The sequence below is a fragment of the Salarias fasciatus genome, chromosome 10 (genome assembly GCF_902148845.1).
Source record: "Salarias fasciatus chromosome 10, fSalaFa1.1, whole genome shotgun sequence".
Classification (NCBI taxonomy): domain Eukaryota; kingdom Metazoa; phylum Chordata; class Actinopteri; order Blenniiformes; family Blenniidae; genus Salarias; species Salarias fasciatus.
In genome coordinates this window covers 5,195,157-5,221,081 of record NC_043754.1, presented here as the reverse complement: position 1 = coordinate 5,221,081, position 25,925 = coordinate 5,195,157, and the positions used below count along the sequence as shown (strand labels likewise).

At 49.5% G+C, this 25,925-nt stretch overlaps 1 protein-coding gene across 1 annotated transcript; it reads left to right on the top strand.

Moving 5' to 3' along the window:
* The first annotated feature begins 367 nt into the window (after nt 1–367).
* LOC115395668 (gastrula zinc finger protein XlCGF57.1-like) lies at nt 368–6,596 on the top strand. The gene is made up of 4 exons (XM_030101299.1): nt 368–631; nt 2,192–2,488; nt 5,070–5,117; nt 5,217–6,596. The coding sequence occupies exons 1-4, from the start codon at nt 460–462 to the stop codon at nt 6,416–6,418; spliced, it is 1,719 nt and encodes a 572-aa protein (XP_029957159.1). The 5' UTR covers nt 368–459; the 3' UTR covers nt 6,419–6,596.
* Nucleotides 6,597–25,925: the final 19,329 nt, after the last annotated feature.

The following is a 25,925-nucleotide window of genomic DNA, read 5'->3' as shown; positions in this document are numbered from 1 at the left end:
CCCCAAATCCAGCTTATTCTGCCATGAATTTGGTCTAAATCAACATTAGTTTCATTCCTGCTCGTGAAAATTGTTGCAGTGTGTTCCCAAAAACCAATTTTGATGAGATAATCAAAGACATTGAATTTGTGAAATCATTCAGGACTGATTGATCTATTTTGTAATCTTTACATTCTTTGAAGAGGGATTCTCAGTGTCGAAGATTTGGGAGTGTTTGGTCGGTTTTTGGCAAATTTGAGGGGCTATTCAGCTGCAGTTCCTCCTGTGTCCTGAGGGTGTCAGTATAACGCTGACCGCTGTTCGTGACGCTCCCAAAAAAGAGAAAAGAGAGGAAGAAATTTTGGCAGCTAAAGAAGAAGAAGGAGAAGAAGCATTTTGGAAGCGAAGGGAAATCGTGGATCACTGGAAGGCTGAGTATTTCTGTCTCCCAGAGGAAACATTTCGTCTTCTGCAGGAACAATGACTTCAGTTCAGGCTTTGAGAGAGTTTATTCAGCAGCGACTGACTGCTGCTGCTGGAGAAATCTTCACCGCGTTTCAACAAACTCTCATCCCATACGAGAAGGAGATGAATCTTCAGGACAGACTGCTGGAAATCACAAGAGAACTTCCAGTCCCGTTCTCCAGAACAGGTATGTTGAAGAGATGAACACTGAGTCTGACTGCTGGAGGCTCGTTCCTTTTCTTTTGAAGCCAGCAGACAGAAATGAGGCTGCAGCTGCAGTTCTTGTTCCAAGTGAAACTAAAAGAGTGATTTTACCTTCAGTGTCAAACAACACGTGTACTAGAAACACTGTTTGCAAACAGAAGCAGCTCTTTATTGACCCTCAGTCTGAGCTAACATGCTAACTTCACTGTGGTTTCTGCAGCTTTTACGGTGAATGTTTAGAATAGAGACATCAGCAGGTCTGCCGATGTCGGACAAACCCGCTGGAGAAGGTGAGGTCCATCATTTATCCTGCTCCAGACCAGGGTTAGGTCCAGGATTTATCCTGCTCCAGACCAGGGTTAGGTCCAGGGTTTATTCAGTCTCATCGCTTTTTTCAGTCAGAAGTTCCACTGCCAGAATTTAATTGATATCAGTCATTTCGATCATTTTAGTCACTGATCTGATGCGTAGATAAGTTATCTGCAGACTGTGTGTGTGTGTGTGTGTGTGTGTGTGTGTGTGTGTGTATTATATATATATATATATATATATATATATATATGTATATATATATGTATATATATATATATATATGTGTGTGTGTGTGTATATATATATATATATATATATATATATATATATATATATATATATATTAATTTTGAATTCAAAACCAGTGTGTTGTGGGTCAGCCTATAGGTGAAGGTCACACAGTGGCTTCTGAACTTCCCACTTTTTCTGCTGACTGCTTCACTGACTGACAGTCATAAAACAGGGAGGCTTTTTGATCAGTTGTCCACATATTGGAACTGGTTGATGCCTTTGGATAACAGACTAAAGCAGAGGAACAGGAGAGGTGGGGGTTTGTTTGTTGGGGGAGGGGTGTGGTGAGGGGTTGGGGCTGGATCGTCAGAGGAGAATATAGAGGACCAGCCTCCTGCAATACTTCCATGAAAACTCAGATTTGACCGATCATAAACCAGGCGGGATCATCGAGCTGATATTCTGCATTTGTTGTGTTGGTTTTGGCCCTTTGAAAACCTTATTGGTCTGTCTGTAATGAGAACTTCCTGTTCCAGTGGAGAGAAGGACGCCACTCTGGCTGTTGTGATGATTCTGTGTGTTCTCATCCTGGCTCGGTCTTTTGTGCAACCAAATCGACCTGAACCCTCTTGTTTTGGATGGGATGAGCCTGGATCAGTCCTGTGCCTCAGTCAAGCTTTCAGCTTCCCTGGACATTATAGCAACTCTTACAGAATAATGATGTGTTCAGGTGTTGCTGGGGTAAAAAAAAATGTCTGAACCACGTCAAACTGTAAACTTCCCACCAACGTTTGAGAGCTCAGAGAAGCCAATGTAGCATCCAGACAGCTCCCTCATTTATTCTTTAAACCTCACAGCTACTGTCAAGTTTATAATAAGGAGCAGGTTAATCTGTTTTTAAATGTCTCTATTTTAAATGTAGCGTGTCCTGTCTCATCTATCCCTCACTGTAAAACATTCACGTCCATCACATCAGGGACTTTGTCTTGTCTCCCTCCAGAGAGTCCACAGCAACACATTGGTAACCAGAAGACGAGTTCCAGTGTGGAGCAGCAGGAACATGAAGCTCCACACATTAAAGAGGAGGAGGATCTTGTTGAGATGAGCGTTACTGGTGGTGGAAGTGAGGATTCCCACCAGTCTGCGAGAGACTCCACCATCCAGAGACTCACTGCTGCTGCTGTGGAAATCTTCACCGTGTTTCAACAAACTATTGTCCAGTACCAGGAGAAGATTGATCGCCGACACAGACTGCTGGATGTCATTTTCAAACCTGAAATCAAGTTACACAGAATCGGTATGTAAAAGTGTGAATGAACAGTGAGTGTGACTGCTGGAGGATCTCCATCATTACGACTGTTTGCTTTATCCACTACAGACAGAAGCAGGATCTGTGTGTGTTATGTTTTTAATATTTTACTCACCTTCGTTCAGCAGACTGGTTACTCCAAATATTTTCACTCTTCTTCTCCACTTTTGACTTCAAGTACACCACACACAACGCTCCCACTAGTGTGGAAGTTTAATCTCAGCACCGTATTCCACTTGAGGAAACACATCATGTCCTTTTTCCACAAGGAAATATATGCCAGAGCTTCAACAATGTGCATTTACTGTGTAACATGAAAGTGAAAGACTACATGTCTTTAACAGCATATCTCTAATGGCTTTAAACAAGAATATAATGACTGTAAACAGCCTTCACTGACCTACTATGTGTCGTTTCCCTGTGTCTTCTAAAGTCAACGACGAGCTCCTTCATCCTGCTGGTGTTCAGGAGCAAGTCATTCCTGAGACACCAGTGTGTGAGGACCTGGACCTCCTCTCTTCTCATTAGTTGTTTATCAATCCCACCTCGGCTGTGTCCTTTGCAAATTAGCATGTATGGTTTGTGCAGTGAATGGGAGTGCAGCCATGTGTGAAAAGTGAGCATCAAGTGTCGTGAGGACGGAGCTCTGGGTGGTGTCAGTGTTGAGGACGGAGCTGGAGGAGCCCAGGTCTCCAAGTGTCACATGTTGTGGTCTGCTGGGAGGAAAGTCTTTCATCCTGCTGCACAGTATGTAGTTTGAGCATCATCATCACAATGTACGTGGTGACTGTAGTCACATCGTAGATCCCTGAAGTTTTGGAGGTAAATGAACTCCACGTTCCTGACAAGGTTACCCAACAAACAGTGTGTGCAGCGATCCACCAATCACAGTGGTGTTTCATCAGTTTGCCACAGCAGACCACACCCCTGCTCATAGAGTTGCTGGAAACAACATTGAAAGAAGAGCAACAAACAGGTTGACTGTATTCAGGATGGCAGGAGTGTGGCGTAACTTAAAAGTTGTCTTCATGTCCACTGTTGAAAATTGCTGTATTTTCTGACAGAGCTGTATACACTGCCTGGCCAAAATGAAGTCGGCACCAAAACAAAAAGGCCACACACTCTGATATTTCGCTGGACCGCCTTTAGCTTTGATTACAGCACATTCACTGTGGCATTGTTTCGATAAGCTTCCACAATGTCACATGATTGATTTCCATCCAGTGTGGCATTAATTTTTTAGGGAGATCTTACAGTCCGTACCTCGGTTTTTGCGCCATGGTTTCAGTTCGGTACACGTTTTGTCCATGAAGACAACTTTTTCTCCCAGAAATATCCCTTTACTTTGCTGGTCAGCAGAAACTGCATTTCACAGTATATTAACAATTGACATTATCACTGGTGTACTGTATAATATCATGCGCTTCTCTCATGATAACATATACTGATCATAGTATTTTTAAATAATAAATTGCCTCTTATTGCCTGACTGCTTGTATACATTATACAGCAGTATAAACCGAAGTTTACCCACACTGGAGATTTAAACCAAGCTGGTGCCTCTTCAAAGTTCTGTCTCTCAACAATTCCGCTCTTGCTGGACATGCCTTCTGTAAGTATGAGGTGCAGTCAGTGTTGTCAGATTTATTCAGTAAAATACACAACAAAGTTGATGTGTTTGGAGTGGGAGCCACCGGGATGATAGGGGCCAGCTTCAAGTTTAAACGATAGGCTGTGAAGCAGCCGTGTAAAATGAATCGCAAAGCTGAAAAACCGCGGTCCATTAGGACGTATTGTCCCATGCCGAGCAGACCGAACGCTTCAATATTTTGGTGTGTACCGTTGCGTCCCTAGTGTATATATGTCAGGATGAGAAATAAAATCGCAATGCCAAGTGTTTTCCAATGTCACGTCGCTTCCTTCAGCCAGCTGCAGAGGTGCTCTATGGAACTGTGACGACTCGGTTCCCTCACTGGCCTGAAAAAGAAAGTTGTGGACATTGATGTTTTTTGAAGAGGCATTTCCTGAGAACCTTTAAAAGCAGACGTCTCGTCATCCCTGCATCTCGGGTAGCGTGGTAAACAGTTAACAGAACGTTGTGTGAAAATGAGAGAAGGTGAGTGATTACACCATCGAGAAAAAGTTCATCAATGAAACGAGTGGTTCAGCAGCCGAAGGAACTCATTCAGCAATAATATGACGACTTTATGCTGTTTTTGAAATTTGCATTAAAGTTTTCAGTTTAACCACCTCAGTGCCATCCATCCATCCATCGATCTTCAAACGCTTATCCGGGGCCGGGTCGCGGGGGCAGCAGTCTCAGCAGAGATGCCCAGACTTCCCTGTCCCCACTTCCTCCAGCTCTTCCAGGAGGATCCCAAGGCGTTCCCAGGCCAGCCGAGAGACATCGTCTCTCCAGCGTGTCCTGGGTCTTCCCCGGGGTCTCCTCCCGGTGGGACATGCCCGGAAAACCTCCCCAGGGAGGCGTCCTCAGTGCCAGTTTTTTTTAAAGCTTGAACTGTCGAAATAATGCAGCTGATCTTTTATTTGTCCTTTTTTGTCCCTGCAGAGCTCCAGCAGCACCGTGACTGTAGAGAGGAGCAGGAAACAAAGTACTGTCCAGAACAGGAGGAACCAGGACCTCCACAGATAAAAGAGGAACCAGAAGAACCAGGACCTCCACAGGTAAAAGAGGAACCAGAAGAACCAGGACCTCCACAGGTAACAGAGGAACCTGAAGAACCAGGGATTCCTCAGTTTCCAGAGGACCAGGAGGAACCAGGGCCTCCAGAGAGTGAGGATCATGAGGATCTCTTTACCAGCCAGACGGAAGCGCGGCTTGTTGTGACGTCTGAAAGTGAAACCTTGAAGGTTCCTTCTGTTGAGGAGCAGAGTGACCTGAGTGAACCAGAAGAAGAACCAGACAGTGAGCAGCTCCTCTCTCAGGACTCTGAGGTCCACCATGAGAACAAACCAGCTAACTTTCCAGTTTCAGAGAAGCGGTCTGAATGTGAGGAAACATGTGATGAACCGGTCCGTAAAAAACCCAAACTATGTCAGAAGGTAAGAACGGTCACTGATAAGAAGAAAACTTGTGACACATGTGGAAAAAGCTTCAGTGGACAGAGTAATTTGTTGGTCCACATGAGGATTCACACAGGTGAGAAGCCGTACTCTTGTGAGACATGTGGAAAAAGTTTCGTTCAGCTGTGTAATATGTTGCGCCACATTAGAACTCACACAGGTGAAAAGCCGTATTCTTGTGAAACATGTGGGAAAAGTTTCAATCGACAGAGTCATTTGTTAATCCACTTGAGGACTCACACAGGTGAGAAGCCGTTCTCTTGTGAAACATGTGGGAAAAGCTTCAGCGATCAGAGTCATTTGTTACTCCACTTGAGAACTCACACAGGTGAGAAGCCGTATTCTTGTGGAACGTGTGGAAAAAGTTTCAATCGACAGAGTCATTTGTTACTCCACTTGAGAACTCACACAGGTGAGAAGCCGTTCTCTTGTGAATCATGTGGGAAAATCTTCAGCGATCAGAGGCATTTTTCGGTCCACATGAGGATCCACACAGGTGAGAAGCCGTATTCTTGTGGAACGTGTGGAAAAAGTTTCACTCGACAGGATCATTTGTTGAGCCACATTAGAACTCACACAGGCGAGAAGCCGTACTCTTGTGAAACATGTGGGAAAAGCTTCAGTCGTCGGGGTCATTTGTTGATCCACATGAGAACTCACACAGGTGAGAAGCCGCACTCTTGTGAAATATGCGGGAAATGTTTCAGTGAGAAGGGCAATTTGTCGGTCCACATGAGGACTCACACAGGTCAGAAGCCATATTCTTGTGAAACCTGTGGGATGAGCTTTACTAATTGTAGTTCATTGGTGTACCACCGTAAAATTCACAAATAGATGAAACCATGAAAGACTCTCTTGGAGAGCTCTTTCAGGAAGTTCAGCTTGATCCCCAAACTCCAAGAGAGCATCCAGTGTAAAGGAAATGTTCCACATTGCAGCACTGTTGAGACGAGATCCACCAAGTTTTTGTTTGTGGTCTGTTGCAAAAATGTGATATTTCAAGAAATGGAAATAAAATGTTGACTTCAATTCAATTTGTTTTGTTCTTCAGTGTTTGTTTTTCAGTTAACATGGCTGAGTGGTAATTTAACTTTTCATTTTTTTAATGCTTTATGGGGGGAAAAAAACGCTTTTGCTTCTATGCAACACATGACTGCTATCATCAGAATCAGAATCGTCTTGATTCGCCAAGTACGTTCAAGACATACAAGGAATTTGTTTCCGGCAGGTGATATTGCTTCACGGGAACAAAAGTAAAAGCAGCCACATAGTGGCGTTATGTAATAAAAAATTTAAAACAATAGAACTCTCGATGTGCACTTAATAGTGGAGAAAAGAAGAATATGTGTAAGTATGTACATAACTAAACATACAAGACTTACGGTAATTAAACTTTACTAAACAAACCTTACGAGACAAACTTAACTTTACTAAGCATATTTTACTAAAGGATAACAGTGTTTCCCCTACCACTATATTAGGGGTGCGCCCCGCCCCCCCTAGAAGGTCAAGTTAAATTAAAATAATTGTTACTTTTTTCCACGCAAACTTTAGTTTTCCTGCATAAAGACTGCTCCACATGCTGTCCTCACGGGGGGAATGCACTGGACGTGGAAGCGCCGTGCACCGAGTTTCTGATCGCCTCCCATGTTAACCTATCTGACTGCCCGCACACAACACGCAGGCGAGTGCCACGCGTGCCATGGCTCGCGCTCTGCAGCTCGCCCGCTCGGCTTCGTTCTATTTTTCACGAGAGCGCCATTTGTTATGTTTAAAATGGTCTTTAAATGTGAAAACCGAGAGCAGACGGATCCAGCCAAGTCCGGTTGATGTGTGACCAGGCGGAGAGCGCAGGCAGCAGATACACCTACCATACGAACAGCCAAGCGCCTGCGCGGAGACGTTCACAGCGCGCGTGGCACTTCCGCGTCCAGTGTGTTCCTGGTGTTAGCACTCTACTGTGTCTACTCCCCCCTCCCGCCGTCTTGTAAACAGTCACACTGCCACCCCCCACCCCCCACCCCCACAGTCACCACACACACAAACACGAGTTTGCAGTGGCGCGTCTCGTGTTTTACTTTGTACAACAAACTACGGCCAAAATATAGAGTTCTTTCAGTCATAAAATGAAGAAGCAGAAGAAAAACCACTTCTGACAACAGTGACGCACGCCATGAGGTAATTCAACTTCGTAAGTGCTTAGCCCGCCTACGGGCTTCACTATGGGGGACTCCAGTCCTCATCCAATCAACTGAGACAATGAAAAGCTTGATGCACAAATCCCTGACGCGCGATGGCGCAGCACCACGCCCCTCGCCGAGGGTATAACTCCAAGACGGACGCTTCCGCAAACCCTTCTTCTTCCTCAGTATCTTTGAGACATTAGACGCCATTCCTCGGATCAAGACCCTCAGATCGAGCATGGATTCGCCGGCTCGCGACCAGCCGCCATTGGGCGTCGGGCCGTTGACCTGCTGCTCCTGCAGTGCTCTGCTCTGCGAGGGAGACCATCACGAGCACTGCTTCCTCAGCTTCGGCCGGCAGCATCACCGCCAGCAATCCTCCTGTCCGGCCTGCCTCGCACTGCCGCCTGAAGAACTTCACCGGCGAGCGGCCTTCGTGGGAAACACCTCTCCGGTTCCCGCCCGCGAGGCTAATGCCAGAGGCCGTGGACACCGCCGCCCGCGTCACCTATGAGTGGGACGAAGTCTCTAGCAGCATCAGCGCTTTGGTGTCGCGAAGTTCCCGACTTGACGACTCCACCTCCACCGTTTCCCGCGCCAGCCACTGAGAGCCCCCCTGCGAGGCTGTGGAACCCTCAGGTCGTCAGACGGACCCCCTCTAGGGGTAGACGCCTTCGCACACAGGAGCTGGCCGTCGGGCCTCCTGTACGCGTTCCGTCCAGTCCACCTCTTGAGCCCGCTACTGCGCAGGGTGAGGATGCACAATCTCCATGTGATTGTGGTGCCTCTGGAAACCCCGAGCGCGCAGTGGTTCGCAGACCTCGTACAGTTGGGGGTTTGGGATCCGTGGCTGATTCCCGACGGGCCCGACGTGCTGCTGCAGGCAGGGGGCACCCTCCAATCCCGCTGGTTCCTGGGCGGGAGACTCCTGGCTTGGAGGCTCAGAGGAGGCTAGTGGAACTAGATCTCCCCCCAGCGGTGGTGTCCACCATCCAGAATGCCAGGGACCCCTCTACTGTCAAGGCCTACAGGTCTCGGTGGCAGCTCTTCACGACGTGGTGCTTGGAGAGGGGCTTGGACCCGGTCTTCTGCACTATCGGTGGAGTTTTGGAGATCCTCCAGGCCCTGCTAGACAGAGGCCATGCTGCATCCACCCTGGCGGTGTTTGCATCGGCCATTGCATGGGGTTACAGCGGCTTCGGCCGCTTCTCTGCACACAGCCACCCGCTTGTGACGCGGTTTCTGACCGCTTCCCGTGTGTGGTCGCGGATCGGGAATTTCCCGCCTGCCGCTGTGGTTTGCCCCGGCCGGCGTGTGTGTGTCGCTGTGGCGATGCTTGTTGACGTTGCGGGCTGTGCTTCGGTGCATGGATGCCCGCCTCGTTTTTCGGGAGTTCTACGATCGGTCTGGATGTACGGTTTGTTTACTTCCGTCTTATGCACCAATTCCGTCAGCATGCCAGCTGGGAGTACATTCATCGACCTACGGCCTTCGGCCTTTGGTGAGTTCCCCATAGCGAAGCCCGTAGGCAAACTAAGCACTTACGAAGTAGAATTAGTAGTTACTGGATGTAACTCCAGTTCTACGAGTAAGTACATGCCCGCCTACCTGCTGGCCCAGCTGTCTGCTTCCCTTACTTTGTTGACGTCAGAAGAACGGTTTGCGGAAGCATCTGCCTTGGAATTATACCCTCGGCGAGGGGCGTGATGCTGCGCCATCGCGCGTCGGGGATTGTTGCGTCGAGGTTTTCATTGTCTCAGTTGATTGGACTAGGACAGGAGTCCCCCATAGCGAAGCCCGTAGGCGGGCACGCACTTACTCGTAGAAATGGAGTTGCATCCAGTAAGTACTAATTACAGGCCATGTGTTGTTGTTGTTCTCAATCGTGTAGGAGTGTTAAAAATGAAAAAAGAACAAAGGGAAGTGGGACCCGCGATGAAACTTCACAGAGATAAAAGACAATTTATTGTTATTTATTTTGTTAGTTTTTTTCAGTGTTATGTATATATGTTATATTGTGATTAAAACATATTATGACTCAAATTCCTTAATTCAAGTTTTTGTACGATGGCGATAACGACCGACGCGAAAACAACCGCCACCCGCCCCCCCCACAAGGGGCCAATCCTAGGGCTAGCTTTCTGGACAATTGTGCATTGGTCAGCAGTGCGAGTCAGTTGTGACAGATCAGTTGTTTAACAAGGATATGGCAGAGGGGAAAAAACTGTTCTTGAATCTACAGGTTTTTGCGCAGGGCTCTGTAGCGCCTGCCAGAGGGGAGGAGGGAGAACAGGATATGTCCAGGGTGAGTGGGGTCTCTGATGATGTTCCCTGCCCTCTTACTGGTTCTGGAGGAGTACAGATCTTGTATGGAGGGCAGGGGGGCTCCAGTGATTCTCTCCGCAGTCCTAACTGTGCGCTGCAGTCTCTGTCTGTCCTGCCGTGTGGCTGCTCCAAACCATGCGTTGATGGAGGTGCACAGGACCGACTCCATGACAGCAGTGTAGAACTGGATGAGCATCTCCTGTGGCAGGCCGTGTCTCTTCAGCTGACGAAGGAAGAACATCCGCTGCTGGGCCTTTTTCAGGATGCAGTGGATGTTTGTCTCCCACCTCAGGTCCTGCGAGATGGTGGTTCCCAGGAACTTGAAGGACTCGACAGTTGAAACAGGGCCTGTTGCTAATGGTGAGGGGGGGGGGAGCAGTGATGAGGTCTGTCTCCTGAAGTCCACTGTCATCTCCACAGTTTTGAGTGTGTTCAGCTCCAGGTTGTTCCCGCTACACCAAAGCACCAGCCGCTCCACCTCCTGCCTGTATTCAGACTCATCCCCGTCCTGGATCAGGCCGATGACTGTGGTGTCATCTGCGAACTTCAGAAGTTTGACAGCTGGGTGCTTGGAGGCGCAGTCGTTAGTGTAGAGGGAGAAGAGCAGTGGGGACAGGACACATCCCTGGGGGGCGCCAGTGCTGACAATCTGGGTTGCAGAGGTGATGTCTTTCAGCCTCACCTGCTGTCTCCTTTCTGTCAGGAAGCTGGTTATCCACCGACAGATGGATGGAGACACGTTGAGATGGGAGAGTTTGGAGGAGAGGATGTCTGGGATGGAGGCCTTGAATGCCGAGCTTAAGTCTACAAACAGGATCCTTGCATAGTTCCCGGGGCTGTCAAGATGCTGCAGGATGTAGTGCAGCCCCAAACTGACAGCATCGTCCACCAACCTGTTTGCCCGGTAGGCCAACTGCAGGGGGTCCAGCTGGGGTCCTGTCCACCAGTCCTCAGGTGGTTCAGCACTAGTCTTTCAAAGGACTTCATGACCACAGACGTTAGAGCCATCGGCCAGTAGTCATTCAGTCCTGTGATGGAGGGTTTCTTGGGGACTGAAATGATGGTGGAGTGCTTGAAGATGGATGGAACTTCACACAGCTCCAAGGAGCGGTTGAAGATCCTGGTGAAGACTGGAGCGAGCTGGTCAGCGCAGGCTTTAAGACAGGAGGGGGACACTCCATCTGGGCCTGGTGCTTTCCTGACCTTCAGTCTCTGAAACAGCCGGCTGAGCTCCTCTTCACACACTCTGAGGGGGGCGGGGGGGCCAGGTCGAAGTGCAGGTAGAGGTGTGGCGGTGGTTGTTGTGGACCGGGTGAGAGATGGGCTTGGAAGGGTAAGAGGCGTGGAGCTGTCTCTCTAAAACCTACAGTAGAAGTTGTTAAGGGCAAGCTGCTCCAGTTGATCAGGTCTTTGTTTGCTGCAGCGCAGGGGGAGGGTTTCTTGTAGTTGGTGATGTCTCGCTGGCCTCTCCACACTTCAGCAGGGTCGTTCGTTGAAAACTGGTTCAGCCTTTCAGAGTAGCTCCTCTTAGCTGCTCTGATCTCCTTGTTCAGTGTGTTTCTGGCCTGCTTGTACAGAACCCTGTCCCCACTCCTATGAGCCTCCTCCTTGGCCTGGTGGAGCTGGTCTGGTGTTGAACCATGGCTTATTCTTTGGAAAAGTCCTAAATGTTTTTGTTGGTACACACATGTTCTCACAAAAGTTGATATAGACTATCACAGTGTCTGTCAGGTCATCCAAGTTGTCGTTTGCAGCTTCAAAGACACTCCAGTCACTGCAGTCAAAGCAGGCCTGTAAATCCTGCTTTGACCCCATAAAATATCTGAAAATTTGAGTGGAATATAATCTGTGCAGCATGTCTTCAAACTTATTACTTTCACCATCATATGTCATTCATTTGTCCAAGCCAAAGGTTCAGTTGAAACAATCCACACAAGATGGTTTGGTGAGGAGAAGGTTCCAATGAATACACAGCAGGATGTCAGTCAACATGATGTCACATCACACGTTACATGTCATCCATTCCTCAAATCCAGCTTATTCTGCCAGGAATTTGGTCTAAATCAGCATTAGGATAGTTTCATTCCTGTTCATGAAAATTGTTGCAATGTGTTCCCATTTAACAGGGAAACCAATTTTGATGAGATAATCAAAGACATTGAATTTGTGAAATCATTCCGGACTGATATATTGATTTATTTTCTAATCTTCACATTCTTTGAAGAGGGATTCTCAGTGTCTGTCACTTCCCGCTCCACTGTGCATGTCGGCTCCGTTATCACGCAGTAGTAATACCAGTAGTAGTGTTACTACTAGTAGTAGCACAGAATACTAGTCGAGCCTGAATCTGCACCTCGGTGATTTCGGGGTGGTAGGATTTAGCATCTTTTTCTCCTTTTTTCCTGGTTGAATTTTTGGCCACACACTGTGCCATTTTAACAAACTCGAGAATGTGAAGCAAGGTGTGTGTGTGTGTGTGTGTGTGTGTGTTCTTGTATTTCTATCCTTGTCGGGGCCAAATGTCCCCACAAGGATAGCAAAACGTGGAACGACGTGCCTTGTGGGGACCTTTTTCCGGTCCTAAGTAGGAGAAACAGTGTTTTCTTGACCATGTTGTTGTCACTGAAAAAAGTAAAAGTGCATAAACATTTCTTTAGGGTTAGGCTTTGTTGTGGTGTGGGTTAGGGTTAGGGTAAGGGTCAGGGTTATGGCGTAGACATGAATGGGAGTCAATGGACGGTCCCCACAAGGATAGAAATACAAGACTGTGTGTGTGTGTGTGTGTGTGTGTGTGGGGGGGGGGGGGAGGGGTGTGTGTGTGGGTGGATGGGGGGGATTGCAGGAGGGGACCAAGGACATCACCACCATTCTCTCATAATTGTTTATCTTTTCCTGGGACAGCCGGTGTTGTGCCAAGGTACTTAACCCCGAAAAAAATTGTATCCCTTGTTTGCGGGAGCATGCATGCACGTGAAACGCTTTTAGGATGGGACTCCACACTAAACAATGACTAGCACTATCATGCAGATTATTGTATGGCTTTGTTGTACGGGGGGGTGGTGGTGGGTGGGTTTCCCAAAAGAAACCGGAATTTGGTCAGAAAATACTAATAATAATGAGTTCCGACTTCTGGTCATCAGATGTGCTGCAGGTAAGCCTCATGCATATCTGAAAAATCTGAGCTCCCAGAGTGACACTGACGTCTGTCACGCGCTATTTATAGTAACAGAGTGCAGCTGCGCTCTGCGATTTTCCCAAAATGGCGGCATTGCTAGAGCAGCGCGCGAACATTAAATTCTGCTTTTTGCTGGGAAAAACAGCAGCAGAAACACTCACCTTGTTGCAGCAAGCCTACAAGGATGATGCTCTGGGGAAGACTCGGGTCCATGAGTGGTTCGGACGGTTTAAGAAGGGCCAGACGTCCGTGTGTCAGATCATGCTTTTGAAGCATGGTTGAAAAGCAATGTCTGACTTTCATTATTTCAATTTCAGACTTTTTTTTTTATTATTACTTTTCTTCAGATTCAAGTTATTTCTCTGATCACTGTGAATTTTTCTTTCATTAAACGAAGGGTACCAACAATTTTGTCCACGTCTGTAAATATCATACAAAAAAAACTGGGCGTTCTTTAAACAAAAAACTAAAAACTAAAGCATTCTTTAAAAGACTGGATCGAGTTATTCTCTCCTTTGTGTGGGCAGGTAAAGTAGCAAGGATTAATAAAAGCACCTTACAAATGGAAAAACCTAAAGGAAGACTGGCCCTGCCTGACTTTATGTTATATTATGGGCAGCGAATATACCAAAGATACTTAGTTGGTGGCATCAAAGTGACTTGGTTTGGTGCAAAATTGAGTCCCTCTCCTGCCGTACTTCATCATTAATGGCTCTGACATGTTCTCCCTTGCCACTCTCTTTTTCGAATTTTACCTCAAACCCTGTCATTCTGTCAACCTTAAAGATATGGAAACAGTTCCGTGAACACTTTAAATTGATCGATCTTGTCCTTTTAGGTCCATTATGCAATAGACATGTATTTTCACCTTCTAAATTTGATTCTGTTTTTGCATTTTGGAAAAAGAAGGGCATAATTTCGTTCCGAGATTTGTTTTTAGACGGCACACTTGTCGATTTTGAAGCCCTGTCTCAAAGGTATGGTTTGGTTTAACAAGGTATTGAATATTCTAGCATTTGCCTCACTGATTGCTCGCAGGCGTATCCTTCTACACTGGAAGTTGGCTAAGCCCCCAGCAGAACAATCCTGGCAGACTGACCATAAATATGTTGCACATTTTTAATGATGTGTACAATGTGCCCTGACATATTCATTGCAAGTACCTCCAACAGCGTTAAATTGTCACTTGAAAGTTGCACTGCCGGTCTGGCTCCAGAATTTTTTTTTGGGAGAATTTGAGAGGAATGACGTAATGCGCGCTCCGGCTGGTTAGGTTTCATTTTGTCCGCCATTACTCCGCCAGATGCTTAGTGAGCAACAACTGAGCAGGATCTTCCAGGAAGTAAGAAAAGACTGGCTTCTCGCACTGCCACAACTCCAGCACAGACTCCACCAGGTAAAGAAACTTACATTTTACTCGAGTGCTACTAAAAGAGCGAGGAGTCCCCCTCTTCCGTGCACGAAAGCCACAGGCACGAGTTTTTCACGAAGCTGCATTACGCCCAAGGCCTGCAGGGGGCGCTGTTTCGCACAAAACGTGCAAACTCCTTAATGCACCTTTAAATATAAATAAATTAAAAAATGTTTTTTCAATGACATTTTTGAAGTCTTCATGAATCTTTGCTTCTCTTAAGTACATAAATAACTAGTGTTAGTTTTGATAATGAACATTACTCCTTATTACTAATTACATTTTTAAAAAATCTTGTAGAAATAAACCCTGAGTAAGAAATATGTTTGCTAACAAGCTTACAGTTTTACTTGTTTTTAGGGCTGAAATGCTTTGATAATCACAGCAGCAGCACGATGGTAAACAGATCAAACAGCAATACAAAAAAAATGTAGAATATGTGCATATCAGGCAATATAAAGAACAATGACGTTGTAGCATAGCATGTTAAAGTAAATTTGTCTCACTTCACATGAAAAGTCCTTTAGTGAACTGCATGTCTTTGCATAGCAATTTCACCAGGGAAACAATATATTTTGCTAAAAACATGAATGGAAATTTGTAAACAAGTCACAGATACTTGCTCATTACAATACTGTAAATAAAAAAACTGCATATATCCATAAACATGACTACTGGGTGAATACTAGTTACTCCTGCATTTCAAACGTAGCATCATGTTTCTGAGAAGAATAAACTATGAATCTTAAATGCTTATAACTTGGTAAACCTATGTTTCTCCTCTGAGTTAACCTGTTGCCTGAACGGCAAGAGGTCAGAATTGTGAAATTTCCGAGGTGTGTGAACGCAGCATCCAAGCTGCGCGTGCTCCTGTGTGTTTTTCTTGGAAGTCAGCCTGTTGTCGGAAAGATGGAGCGAGAATCATACTGGCAGGAGAAGACGTCCTCGTGGATAAAGGGTTTAAAAACAAATGGCGCAAACCGCAGACCGCTTTTACTGGGGCTCATAGAGTCCAGTATCGGGAGCAGACTGGGGCTGTCTGGAGTGGACCAGGTGAAAACACACATACACACACACATGCGCACGAGACGTCCGTAGATGGTCATGAGACAACCTTTTTCCAGAAGTTATTAGCAAGTCTGTTCAACTTAAATGCATTTATTGATATGCTGTATATGCTGTTTGAGTTTCCTCAGTTCCAGTCAGTGTGTTGTAGTACTTCTCTGGACTAAATGTCCCACTTTTGTTTTATTAAAACTTCACTGCCAGTACACTTTATGTGTAGGAGCAGTATATCATTATCATACTACTAACGATTTACTTCTAAGCCACTTTTGTTAATGACAGTACTTTCTGTATTTGCAGTTTAAAATATTCCTGCATGTTCTGTACTTAATGTAGACCTGAGGATTAAATGGCTGTTTTTTTCCCCTACACGTTCTACTTCGTAAGTGCTTAGCCCGCCTACGGGCTTCGCTAGTGGCACACCTCCAATCTCTGTCCAATCCACTGAGACTACACAAAGCTCGACTCACCAATCCCCCGCACGCGATGGCGCAGCGCCACGCCCCACACCGAGGGTACATAACCTCGGATGGCGCTAAGCAAACCCTTCTTCTTTCTCAGCATCTCCATGAGACTTAGAAGCCTCTATTCTCCGGATCAAGATTCGACTAGGATGGATTCGCCGGCCCGGGACCAGTCGCCATCGGGCGTCGGGCCGTTCTCCTGCCGCTCCTGCGGCATTCCGCTCATCGTGCAGGACTGTCACGAGCTCTGCTTCCTCTGCCTTGGCTGGCAGCATCACCGCCAGCGGACCTCCTGCCCGGCCTGCCTCGCGCTGCCGCTCGAAGGGAGCCAGCGGCGAGCAGCCTTTATGGGCGCAACCTCCCCTGCTCCTGCCGGTGAGGACGACGCCGAGGAGACCGCCGCCGCCGCCGCCTACGACTGGGCCGAGATCCGCGGCAGCGTCAGCAGCAGCAGCAGCAGCGTGTCTGTGTCACGGAGTTCGACTCGGTTCGACTCCGCCTCCACTGCATCCCGTCTCCCCCGTGAGCCTGTGGAGCACCTCGCGGGGCTCTTCACTTCAGCCGCCGAGCGCACCGGCCTCGCGCTGCCGCCGCAGCCTCCGGAGCCGGTGCAGCGTGATTTTGCACTCGGGCTGGCAACCCGGTCACGGGTCCCGGACTGCGGTCCTATGTCCCGCCGTGCCGTCGTTTCAAGCTCACGTGCAGCGGGACTGGGGTACGCCACTTGCCGCCAAGGGTACGGTGAAGGGCTACCGAGAGTATTCTTGTGTGGAGGGCTGGCCGCCGGTCTCCGGAGTGCCTGCCATTGAGGACTCCGTTCGGCTGTGCCTCCTCCCCCGATCCTCCGCCTGGCCCGGCGGAAAGCCCGTGCTGCCGTCGGAAAGGGACAGGCGCATGGCGAGCTTCCTGGATCGTGGCTACGCTAGCGGCAACCTGACGTTCGCCCTAGCCAATAACATGACCTTCCTCCTGGGCTCTGTGGACAAGATCTGCCACGAGAAGTCCCAGCTTTCCCCCGAAGACATCGTGGAAGTCCAAAATACGGCCGAAGTCCTGATGCGCATGTGCAGAGCCATCGCCGTCAGTGGAGGTCGCGTCATGGCCAACGCACAGCTCGCAATGAGGCACCTGTGGCTTGGTCTGTCTTCTTTATCTGAGCGGGACCAGCGGGGTGTCCTGGGACTCCCCCTGTCCACCTCTTCTCTTTTTGGGCCCGATATACAGGTGATCATCGAGCGCCTGGAGGCAGCAGCACGAGGCTCGCAGCAGCTCGCCCCGCACCTCCAGCCCCGCCGTGAGCCGCCGCCGCAGCGCCGCCGCCGTAGCGCCGCCGCTCCACGGACCAGCGGCGTCTCGCTCCTTGGAGCACCTCGGCACCTGGACAGACCGGACCGTCTTTCCGCCGATCCTCCCGGGGCGCCGATCAGCCCAGATGGTCCCGCGCTCCCGAGACACGGAGCGCCCCGTCCGCTCGACCCGCACCTGCCAGCAAACATGCAAATAAAGGCCGTCAGGCCAGTTACATCTTCCAAAGAGCAGCAGTCCCTCCTCTCCCCCGTGTTCGCATGATCGAAAAGTGCAAAACCCGGCTGGGCCCTTCTCCCTCCCTCCTCCCGCTCCGCGATAAGGCAGCTGAGGATGGTGAGCGGAATGCGCACGGAACCGCCTCTTCACCGGCGCTTTCTTCGCGCTCTGGCCACAATGCGGCTGCGGACGCGGGGCATAGCAGCGCGCTGGAGCCGCTAGCTTTCCCGCTGTGTGCGTCACGCAAGCGGTGCGCTGCTGATGTCTTTTCAGCGCCCCGCAAACGCTTCAGGCTGCACTCTCCACCGGCTTCGGCTCAAGTGAGCATTTCGAAGCGTCAGAGCGACGGCTCCGGCCCGGCCCGGATCCCCGCCGTGGGGTATCCCGGCCCCGGCCGCACCCATAGCGCTCTCAGCAGCGTTTGTCCGCCGACCTCCGCTCGTGTTAGCATGACGAGGCGTCAGAGCGGCGGTGCCGTTACGCCCCGGGCTGCCGACATGCAGCGCCCCAGCCCCGGCGCCACTCATGCCGCTCCCAGCGGATTTTCTCCGCCGAGCGGCGGACTCACGCCGGCCCGGGTGTCCGCCGTAAAGCGCCCCGATCCCGGCCTTATTGGTGTTGCTCCCGGCAGCGCTCCCTCGGCTTCCCCGTGTGTTGTCACAGCGGAGCCTCGGAGCAGCGGAGCTCTGCCGTCCCGGGCTCCCGCTATTGAGCGTCCCGGCCCCGGCTTCAGCATCACGGCCAGCAATCCGGAAGGCTCCGACATCAGCACCGAGGACAGCGACCCGGAAAACTCCGGGATCGCGCTGCCTCTGCTCGGGTTTTCCCCAGCAAAGCACCGGTCCGCGGCCGCCTGGCGGCCACCCGCTCTCATTCAGGGGACGCCTGCTCCACAGCCCTTTCGCCGGGGGCCCCCCGACTCCCGAGGCCGGGAGGACGGGTGGGCCGTCCCCGCTGGCCGTGGTACAGCCACTCACGCTCCGGTTTCACACGTGGCGTGTTATGTTGGGACCGCTTTCTCCCTGGCTGTCCAGGACACTGAGAAACGGTTATGCCCTGCAGTTCGCCTGTCGTCCGCCTCTCTTCAACGGCATCCTTCGTACGCGGCTCGCATGCCCTGCAGGGACGACCGCTCTCGAGGCAGAAATAGCCTCACTCCTCCGCAGGGGTGCGGTCACGGAGCTGAGCGCGACAGAGGCGCACTCGGGTTTTTATTCCCCCTACTTCTTGGTCCCCAAGAAAAGCGGGGGTGTAAGACCCATTCTGGACCTGAGGGTCCTCAACACTCACATAGCCACCAGGAGGTTCCGCATGCTGACGGTCAAACACCTCCTGGAGAGCATTCGACCTGGGGACTGGATGACTTCGATCGACCTGACGGACGCCTACTTCCACATCCCCATTCTCAGAAGGCACAGAGCCTTCCTCCACTTTGCCAAGGGGACCAGGTATTTTCAATACAACCGGCTCCCCTTCGGCTACTCTCTCGCCCCTCGCACCTTTACCAAGTGTGTCGAAGCAGCGTTGGAGCCCCTCCGTCGTCATGGTCTGAGGATCCTCACTTACATCGACGACTGGCTCATACTGGCGTCCTCTCATCAGGAGGCTGTGCTGCACACGACCCAGGTCCTGCACCACATCGAGCTCCTGGGGTTCATGGTGAACCGACACAAGAGCGCGCTCACCCCAGCTCAGAGCATGGCTTATCTGGGGTTGGAGCTGGACTCGCTCTCTATGACTGCCCGCCTCTCCGAGGAGAGACGGACCTCCCTTCTCTCGACCCTGAGGTCTGCAGTGACCACACCCCTGGTCGGGGTTCGTCTGATCAGGACCGTCCTGGGTTTAATGGCCGCGGCCCACCCAGTGGTCCGGCTGGGCCTTCTACACATGCGCAGGCTGCAACGGTGGTTTGCACGCCTCCGCTGCGTGGGGAAGTGGGACGGATGCAAACGGTTCCCGATCCCGCCCCAAGCACGCCAGGATCTCCTTTATTGAATGGATCCTGCTCTCCTAATGCAAGGAGTTCCCCTGGGCTGCGTGTCGCATCACGTCGAAGTGTTCACCGATGCGTCTCTCGCGGGATGGGGAGGCACCCTAGACCACCACGCGGTGGGCAGTGCTTGGGATTTCACTCCCACTCACATCAATGTGCTGGAAATGACGGCGGTGCAGAGGGTCCTGCTCCATTTCCAAGCCAGGCTGAAGGACAGCCATGTGCTCATCAGGACGGACAACACTACGGTGGTCGCGTACCTGAACAGGCAGGGGGGGGACCCGGTCTCCCCCTCTTCATCGCATAGCAGCGGAGATCCTCCGGTGGGCGGACCGGCACCTCGCGTCTCTCAGAGCGCGTCACGTGCCCGGAGTCCTCAACGTCGGTGCAGACAGAATGTCCCGGGGAGGCCCACTCCACGACGAGTGGGGCCTGTCCCCGTGGGTCGCAGCCCGACTCTGGCGCAGGTTCAGATGCCCAGTGGCAGACCTTTTCGCCAGTGCAGAGAATGCACAGTGCCCACTCTGGTTCTCGCTCAGGTTGTCAGACGCCCCCCCTCTAGGGGTAGACGCCTTCGCACACAGGAGCTGGCCGTCGGGCATCCTGTACGCGTTCCCTCCAGTCCACCTCTTGACCCCGCTGCTGCGCAGGGTGAGGTTGCACAATCTTCACGTGATCGTGGTGGCTCCGGACACCCCAAGTGCGCGGTGGTTCCCGGACCTGGTTCAGATGGCAGTCGGGGACCCGTGGCCGATTCCTGACGGGCCCGACGCACTGCAGCAGGCAGGAGGCGCCCTTCGGTCCCGCCCCTTCCTGGGCGGGAGGCTCCTGGCTTGGAGGCTGAGCGGGTGAGGCTGGTGGAACTAGACCTCCCCCCAGCGGTGGTGTCCACCATCCAGAGTGCCAGGGCCCCCTCTACTGTCAAGGCCTACAGGTCTCGGTGGAAGCTCTTCACGTCGTGGTGCTCGGAGAGGGGCTTTGACCCGGTCTCCTGCACCATTGGTGGAGTTTTGGAGTTCCTCCAGGCCCTGCTGGACAGCGGTCGCGCTGCATCCACCCTGGCGGTGTTTGCATCGGCCATCACAGCGGGCCACGGCGGTTTCGGCCGCTTTTCTGCACGCAGCCACCCGCTTGTGAAGCGGTTTCTGCGCGGGGCGTGTCGGTTGCGACCGCCCCCCAGGCATGTGGTCTCTCCATGGGACCTCCATGTGGTGTTGGAGGGCCTTAAGGGACCTCCTTTCGAGCCTTTGGAGCAGGCGGAGGACCGCTTTCTCTCCTTTAAGGCCGCCATCTTGTTGGCGCTAGCATCCGCCAAGAGAGTTGGGGATCTCTGCGCATTGTCAGTCCACCCATCCTGCATGGTGTTCAGCCAGGATGGGGGACTCGTGCACCTCTGGCCTAACCCGGCCTTTCATCCCAAGGTGATCACTTCGGACTTCCGGTCGCGAGTGATCCGGATCAGGACGTTTGACTCCATGCCTGGTTCGTCTGGGGACGACCCACGCCTGCGGTCACTGTGCCCGGTCAGGGCTCTGCGTCTTTATGTCCAGCGCACAGCTGGCTTTCGCACCACGGACCAGCTGTTTGTGAGGTTTGGAGCCCGGGGGCGTGGTTCCCCGCTGACCTCTCAGCGTCTCGCCCACTGGGTGGGGGGCGCTATTGCAGCTGCCTACGAGGCACAGAATCTCTCGCCACCAGCAGTGATTCGTGCTCATTCCACACGACGTGTGGCTGCCTCTGCGGCCCTGTGCAGAGGGGTCACGGTGAGTGACATCTGCCAGGCTGCCTCCTGGGCCTCTGCGTCCACCTTCGTGCGTTCGTATCTGTTGGATATGTGCATTGACTCTGTGGCCATGTCGGTTTTCGGCGAGAACAGGAGTTCGGTCGTCTAACCGTTTCGGTCCTTCTGGCCTGGCTGCCGCGTCCCGGGTGGGCTCGCGGACCAGGGGTTCCCCGCCTGCCGCTCGGCTCTGCCGCGGTCTGCGGATGTTGTTTACGGTGTTGCAGGGGCAGGAGTTCTGCCGCTTGCTGTTTTTGGGTTCGCTGCCGCTCCCCGTGCGTGGAACGCGGGCCAGGGGTGCCCCACTTCACCGCCTGCCGCTGTGGTTTCCCGGCCGGCGTGTGTGTGTGTCGCTGTGGCGATGCTTTGTACGTCGTGGGCCGCACTACGTCGCTAGGTGCCCGCCTCGTCCTTCGGGAGTTCTACGGCCATTCTGGACGTACGGTTTGTTTACTTCCGTCTTACGCACCAATCCCGTCAGCAGGCCAGCTGGGAGTACATTCATCGACCTACGGCCTTCGCCTTGGTGAGTACCACTAGCGAAGCCCGTAGGCGGGCTAAGCACTTACGAAGTAGAATTAGTAGTTACTGGATGTAACTCCAGTTCTACGAGTAAGTGCGTGCCCGCCTACCTGCTGGCCCAGCTGTCTGCTTCCCTTGTTTTTGCTACGTCAGAAGAAGGGTTTGCTTAGCGCCATCCGAGGTTATGTACCCTCGGTGTGGGGTGTGGCGCTGCGCCATCGCGTGCAGGGGATTGGTGCGTCGAGCTTTGTATAGTCTCAGTGGATTGGACAGAGATTGGAGGTGTGCCACTAGCGAAGCCCGTAGGCGGGCACGCACTTACTCGTAGAACTGGAGTTACATCCAGTAACTACTAATTAAATATAAAGGTAAGTATTAACAAAATAATGGTAATAAATAAAAAAAAAAAAATGCTAAGGATTCGTGTAGATGACGGCTTTAATTGATGAATGAAAAAGGAAAAGTCAAAACAGCCACCAGGTGCCCAGTTCAGGAAAAGACCGAGGGAAGGGGGGCACCAAAGAGGGTGTTGGCCCAGGGTGCTAAACAAGCCAGGACCGCCACTTTTCTCCCTAAAATTTTGTGACATAAATTAATTTTTTTGTGTGTGTCCAGTAACCCGGATCACCTGTATTCATTTCCCGAAGAGATACGTTTTGCCATAAAGACATATCTATCTAATATATATTCATCATGGGAGGGCTGGTTGCCGGTGTCCAGTAGCCCTGGCCCATGACCTCTCCTGGTGTGGACCCCCCAGTGGTGGCGTTTCCCATGATGCTCAGTGCCATACCATGTCTCCCGAGTGACGAAAGTGGGAGTGTGTGTGTTGGCATGTTTGCATTTATGTGTGTATGTGTTTGCACGCACGCGATTTCGGTGAATGCATGGGTACGTCATATTTGATTATGTACTGATTTTTGTTTTTAATTACCGTTATGCACTTCCTGTTGTTTTTTTATATGAAAAGTGCATTATAAATAAAGATTGATTGACTGATCAAGATTACTACCTTTACCTATGATACTGGCGTCTTTTGTCCTCTTTAAAAACGCATCTTTACATTTATTTTACTCACTGGCATTGACCCAGTATGAGACATTCATTTGATTTAATTTGTTGTTGTTTTTTGGTCTTTTTATTTCTGTTTTGGTTATATTTTAAAGTTGTTTTTTTTTTTTACTATTTAGTTTTTTGTCTTGAGTTTTTACTCATACTCTTGATGTAAAGGCACTCTTTTTCAACCACAGTTATGTTAGAATCACAACTTCAGGAAGATTCATTCATTGCTTCTTTTTCCAGTTTACAAACATCTGGCAAAGTCCCACTGCAGGTACTCTGTGTTATTTTTTAAACATCCAAGTATATTGATTTAGAGCACCGAGCATTTTTTGTCAGTCTGGTGTAGATATGTTTTCATTTAATACACACTCTATTCATCATAATTCCAGTTCAGTAATTTCCACTGCACCCGTTATTTCAAGGGGCTGTAATTCCTTGCTGTTGTCCAGAACTTGGCAGACCACCTGTTACATCCAGATTATAGAGTCGGATGAAGTTACAGGCTGAATTTGTCTTCAGAGGGACCCCACAGCTAACGTGTCTCTGCAAAATTCCAATAGCTATGCATCTTGTTCACGCATAACTGCGTCCTATTTTTATTTTGCACATCGTGAGTTGTGACAGACTATGCAAGTTTGTTGTTGCTGTGTTATTTAATAAGCATAACATTCAGTTGTGCTTTGCTTTATAACTGACTCTAAAATGTCACAAACATAAAAAAATGCCGGTAGGTTTTAAATGTCTTCTGCTTTTGTAGGTCCTGTGAGGCTGTAGTAGCAGTAACTCGCCAGCAGGTGTCAGGGCAGCAGCACGTTTTAAACAGTGACCGACAGCAAACTGCAGAAAACTTCAACATTCAGCTGAAAGACGGTTTCCTGTGAAAAGGTAAGCTGCTGCCTGTTGTCGTGTCTGCACTGGTTGGATGTATGCATCATTTGTAAAGCCGCATTCCTTCATAATATGTGTGCCATCTTGTGTGTCTTTCTGACCCTCCTTCCTTAATGTACTCAGTGAGTGAATTACTAAGTAGTTGTTCTGCAGTTTCAGGCTTTTAACATGTGATGAACATGTGATGTTTGGTCTGTAACAGCGGTTCAAGCAAATATATTTTATACACTTTCGTTCAGGTTTGAGTTAATTTGCAATTTTTCAAGGAACAGTCTGTTTCTGTCATTACAAAACTTGTTACAAGTATTTGATAGTTGATTGACCCAATGGAGATTTTAATCATTTTTTAAAAAGTCTTAGGAAATTCAGAGTGCAGTTTTATATGTTTAGTATTAAAGGTAATGCAGTAGTATTCACATTGTGCTATTCAGACACAAGGCATTGACTCACATTGACAAGTAAATAAAGAAAAAAACACATTGAGGCATGAAAGGCAGGTGCAATGAAGTAAAAACTTTGCTAAGAGAAAGGTGATCAAATAAACAAATATGTATTAATTTGTAAAAGGTATGGTCAAAAAACAGTGTTTTTAAGTCCACATTTAAAAGAAGTGAGTTTGTCAGCAGGAAGTTTGTGAGGAGTGGAGCAAATTCAAGCAGCCTCACAGGAACACTTAGTAAACCTCTTCCTGAAGACCTCAGAGTTGTGGAGATTTCAGATTCTACTAGTAAATGTGAAATGTATTAAGCCCTGAGACCATTCAAAGCTTTACAGATCCTTCAACATTCAGGCAGCCAGCGCAGAGATTGAAGCTCAGGTGTGATGTGCTTCATCTTTGTGTTGCTGAGGACTCTGGATGAGCTGCAGCTGTTTGAGAACTGCAAACACACCACTACAATCTGCTGAAAATAACTGCAACAAGTTCTTGTGAACCTTGTTCTGTCAGAAATCCTTAAATTTAGTTTACGGTGAGCTGATTTTGTGATTGTTTTCATGTGGTTGTTGAATTTCAGGTCTGAGTCCATAATTTCACCAAAATTTCTGCCTTGATTCGTTGTCTTAAGTGATATGGAGTCAAATGTAAAATTTTTATTATTGTGTTATTTCCAATTATTTTCAAAGTATCCAGCAATCCTGCTGAAACAAGAATCAAAACAAAGTTAAAATACTGTATCCTCATTGTTTTTGAGACTTTAAATTAAGGAACATCAGTGGTTCAGCATAAAACCCCCTTTTATGTTTATCTCTCATGTAAAACTGTTAAATGTTTAACTCCAAAACCTAAAGTAACCTGGATCATTCTGTGAAGGACATTGAATATGTGGTTAAGTGTGAATAAACACCATCATGTAACAAAGAAATTGATTTGGCTTAAAGTGTGAAGTAGCGGTGTGAGGTGTGGTTGTTTTGCTGTTTTTAGGGCCTTCTCGTTCATCTGGCCTTGTTAGACCTCTCTGCCCTGATGAAGTTGGGGAGCCGTGCTGGGAGTTACACCAGGTCAACAGTGTGAGCATGGCAACAGAGCTTTCTCACAGCGTGCTCTCTGACTGGAAATAGCTGCTAAAGCACAGATGTTGCTGCAGCTACACTTGTAAATCCGGAGGGCCTGGGACATAAACACGGTCTGCAGAGAGAGAGGAGGGAATAACTAAAGCATGTAGAAATACATCCAAAAAGTTCCTGCAGATCAGGGCCACAGAAATAAACCATTAACCTGAAAAACACATTTTTATTTACTGTATATCTGAACCAGGAGTGTAAAACATAAGACGAATGGACCAAAACCGGCCTGCAGGAGGCTCCAAGTCAGCCAAACCACCAAGGAAATGCTAAGAACGTCAAAGAAAATGTTTTCTCACAATTTTATTCAGAGTAACAAACACACACACACACACACACACACACACACACACACACACACAGAAAGAGAGAGAGAGAGAGAGAGAGAG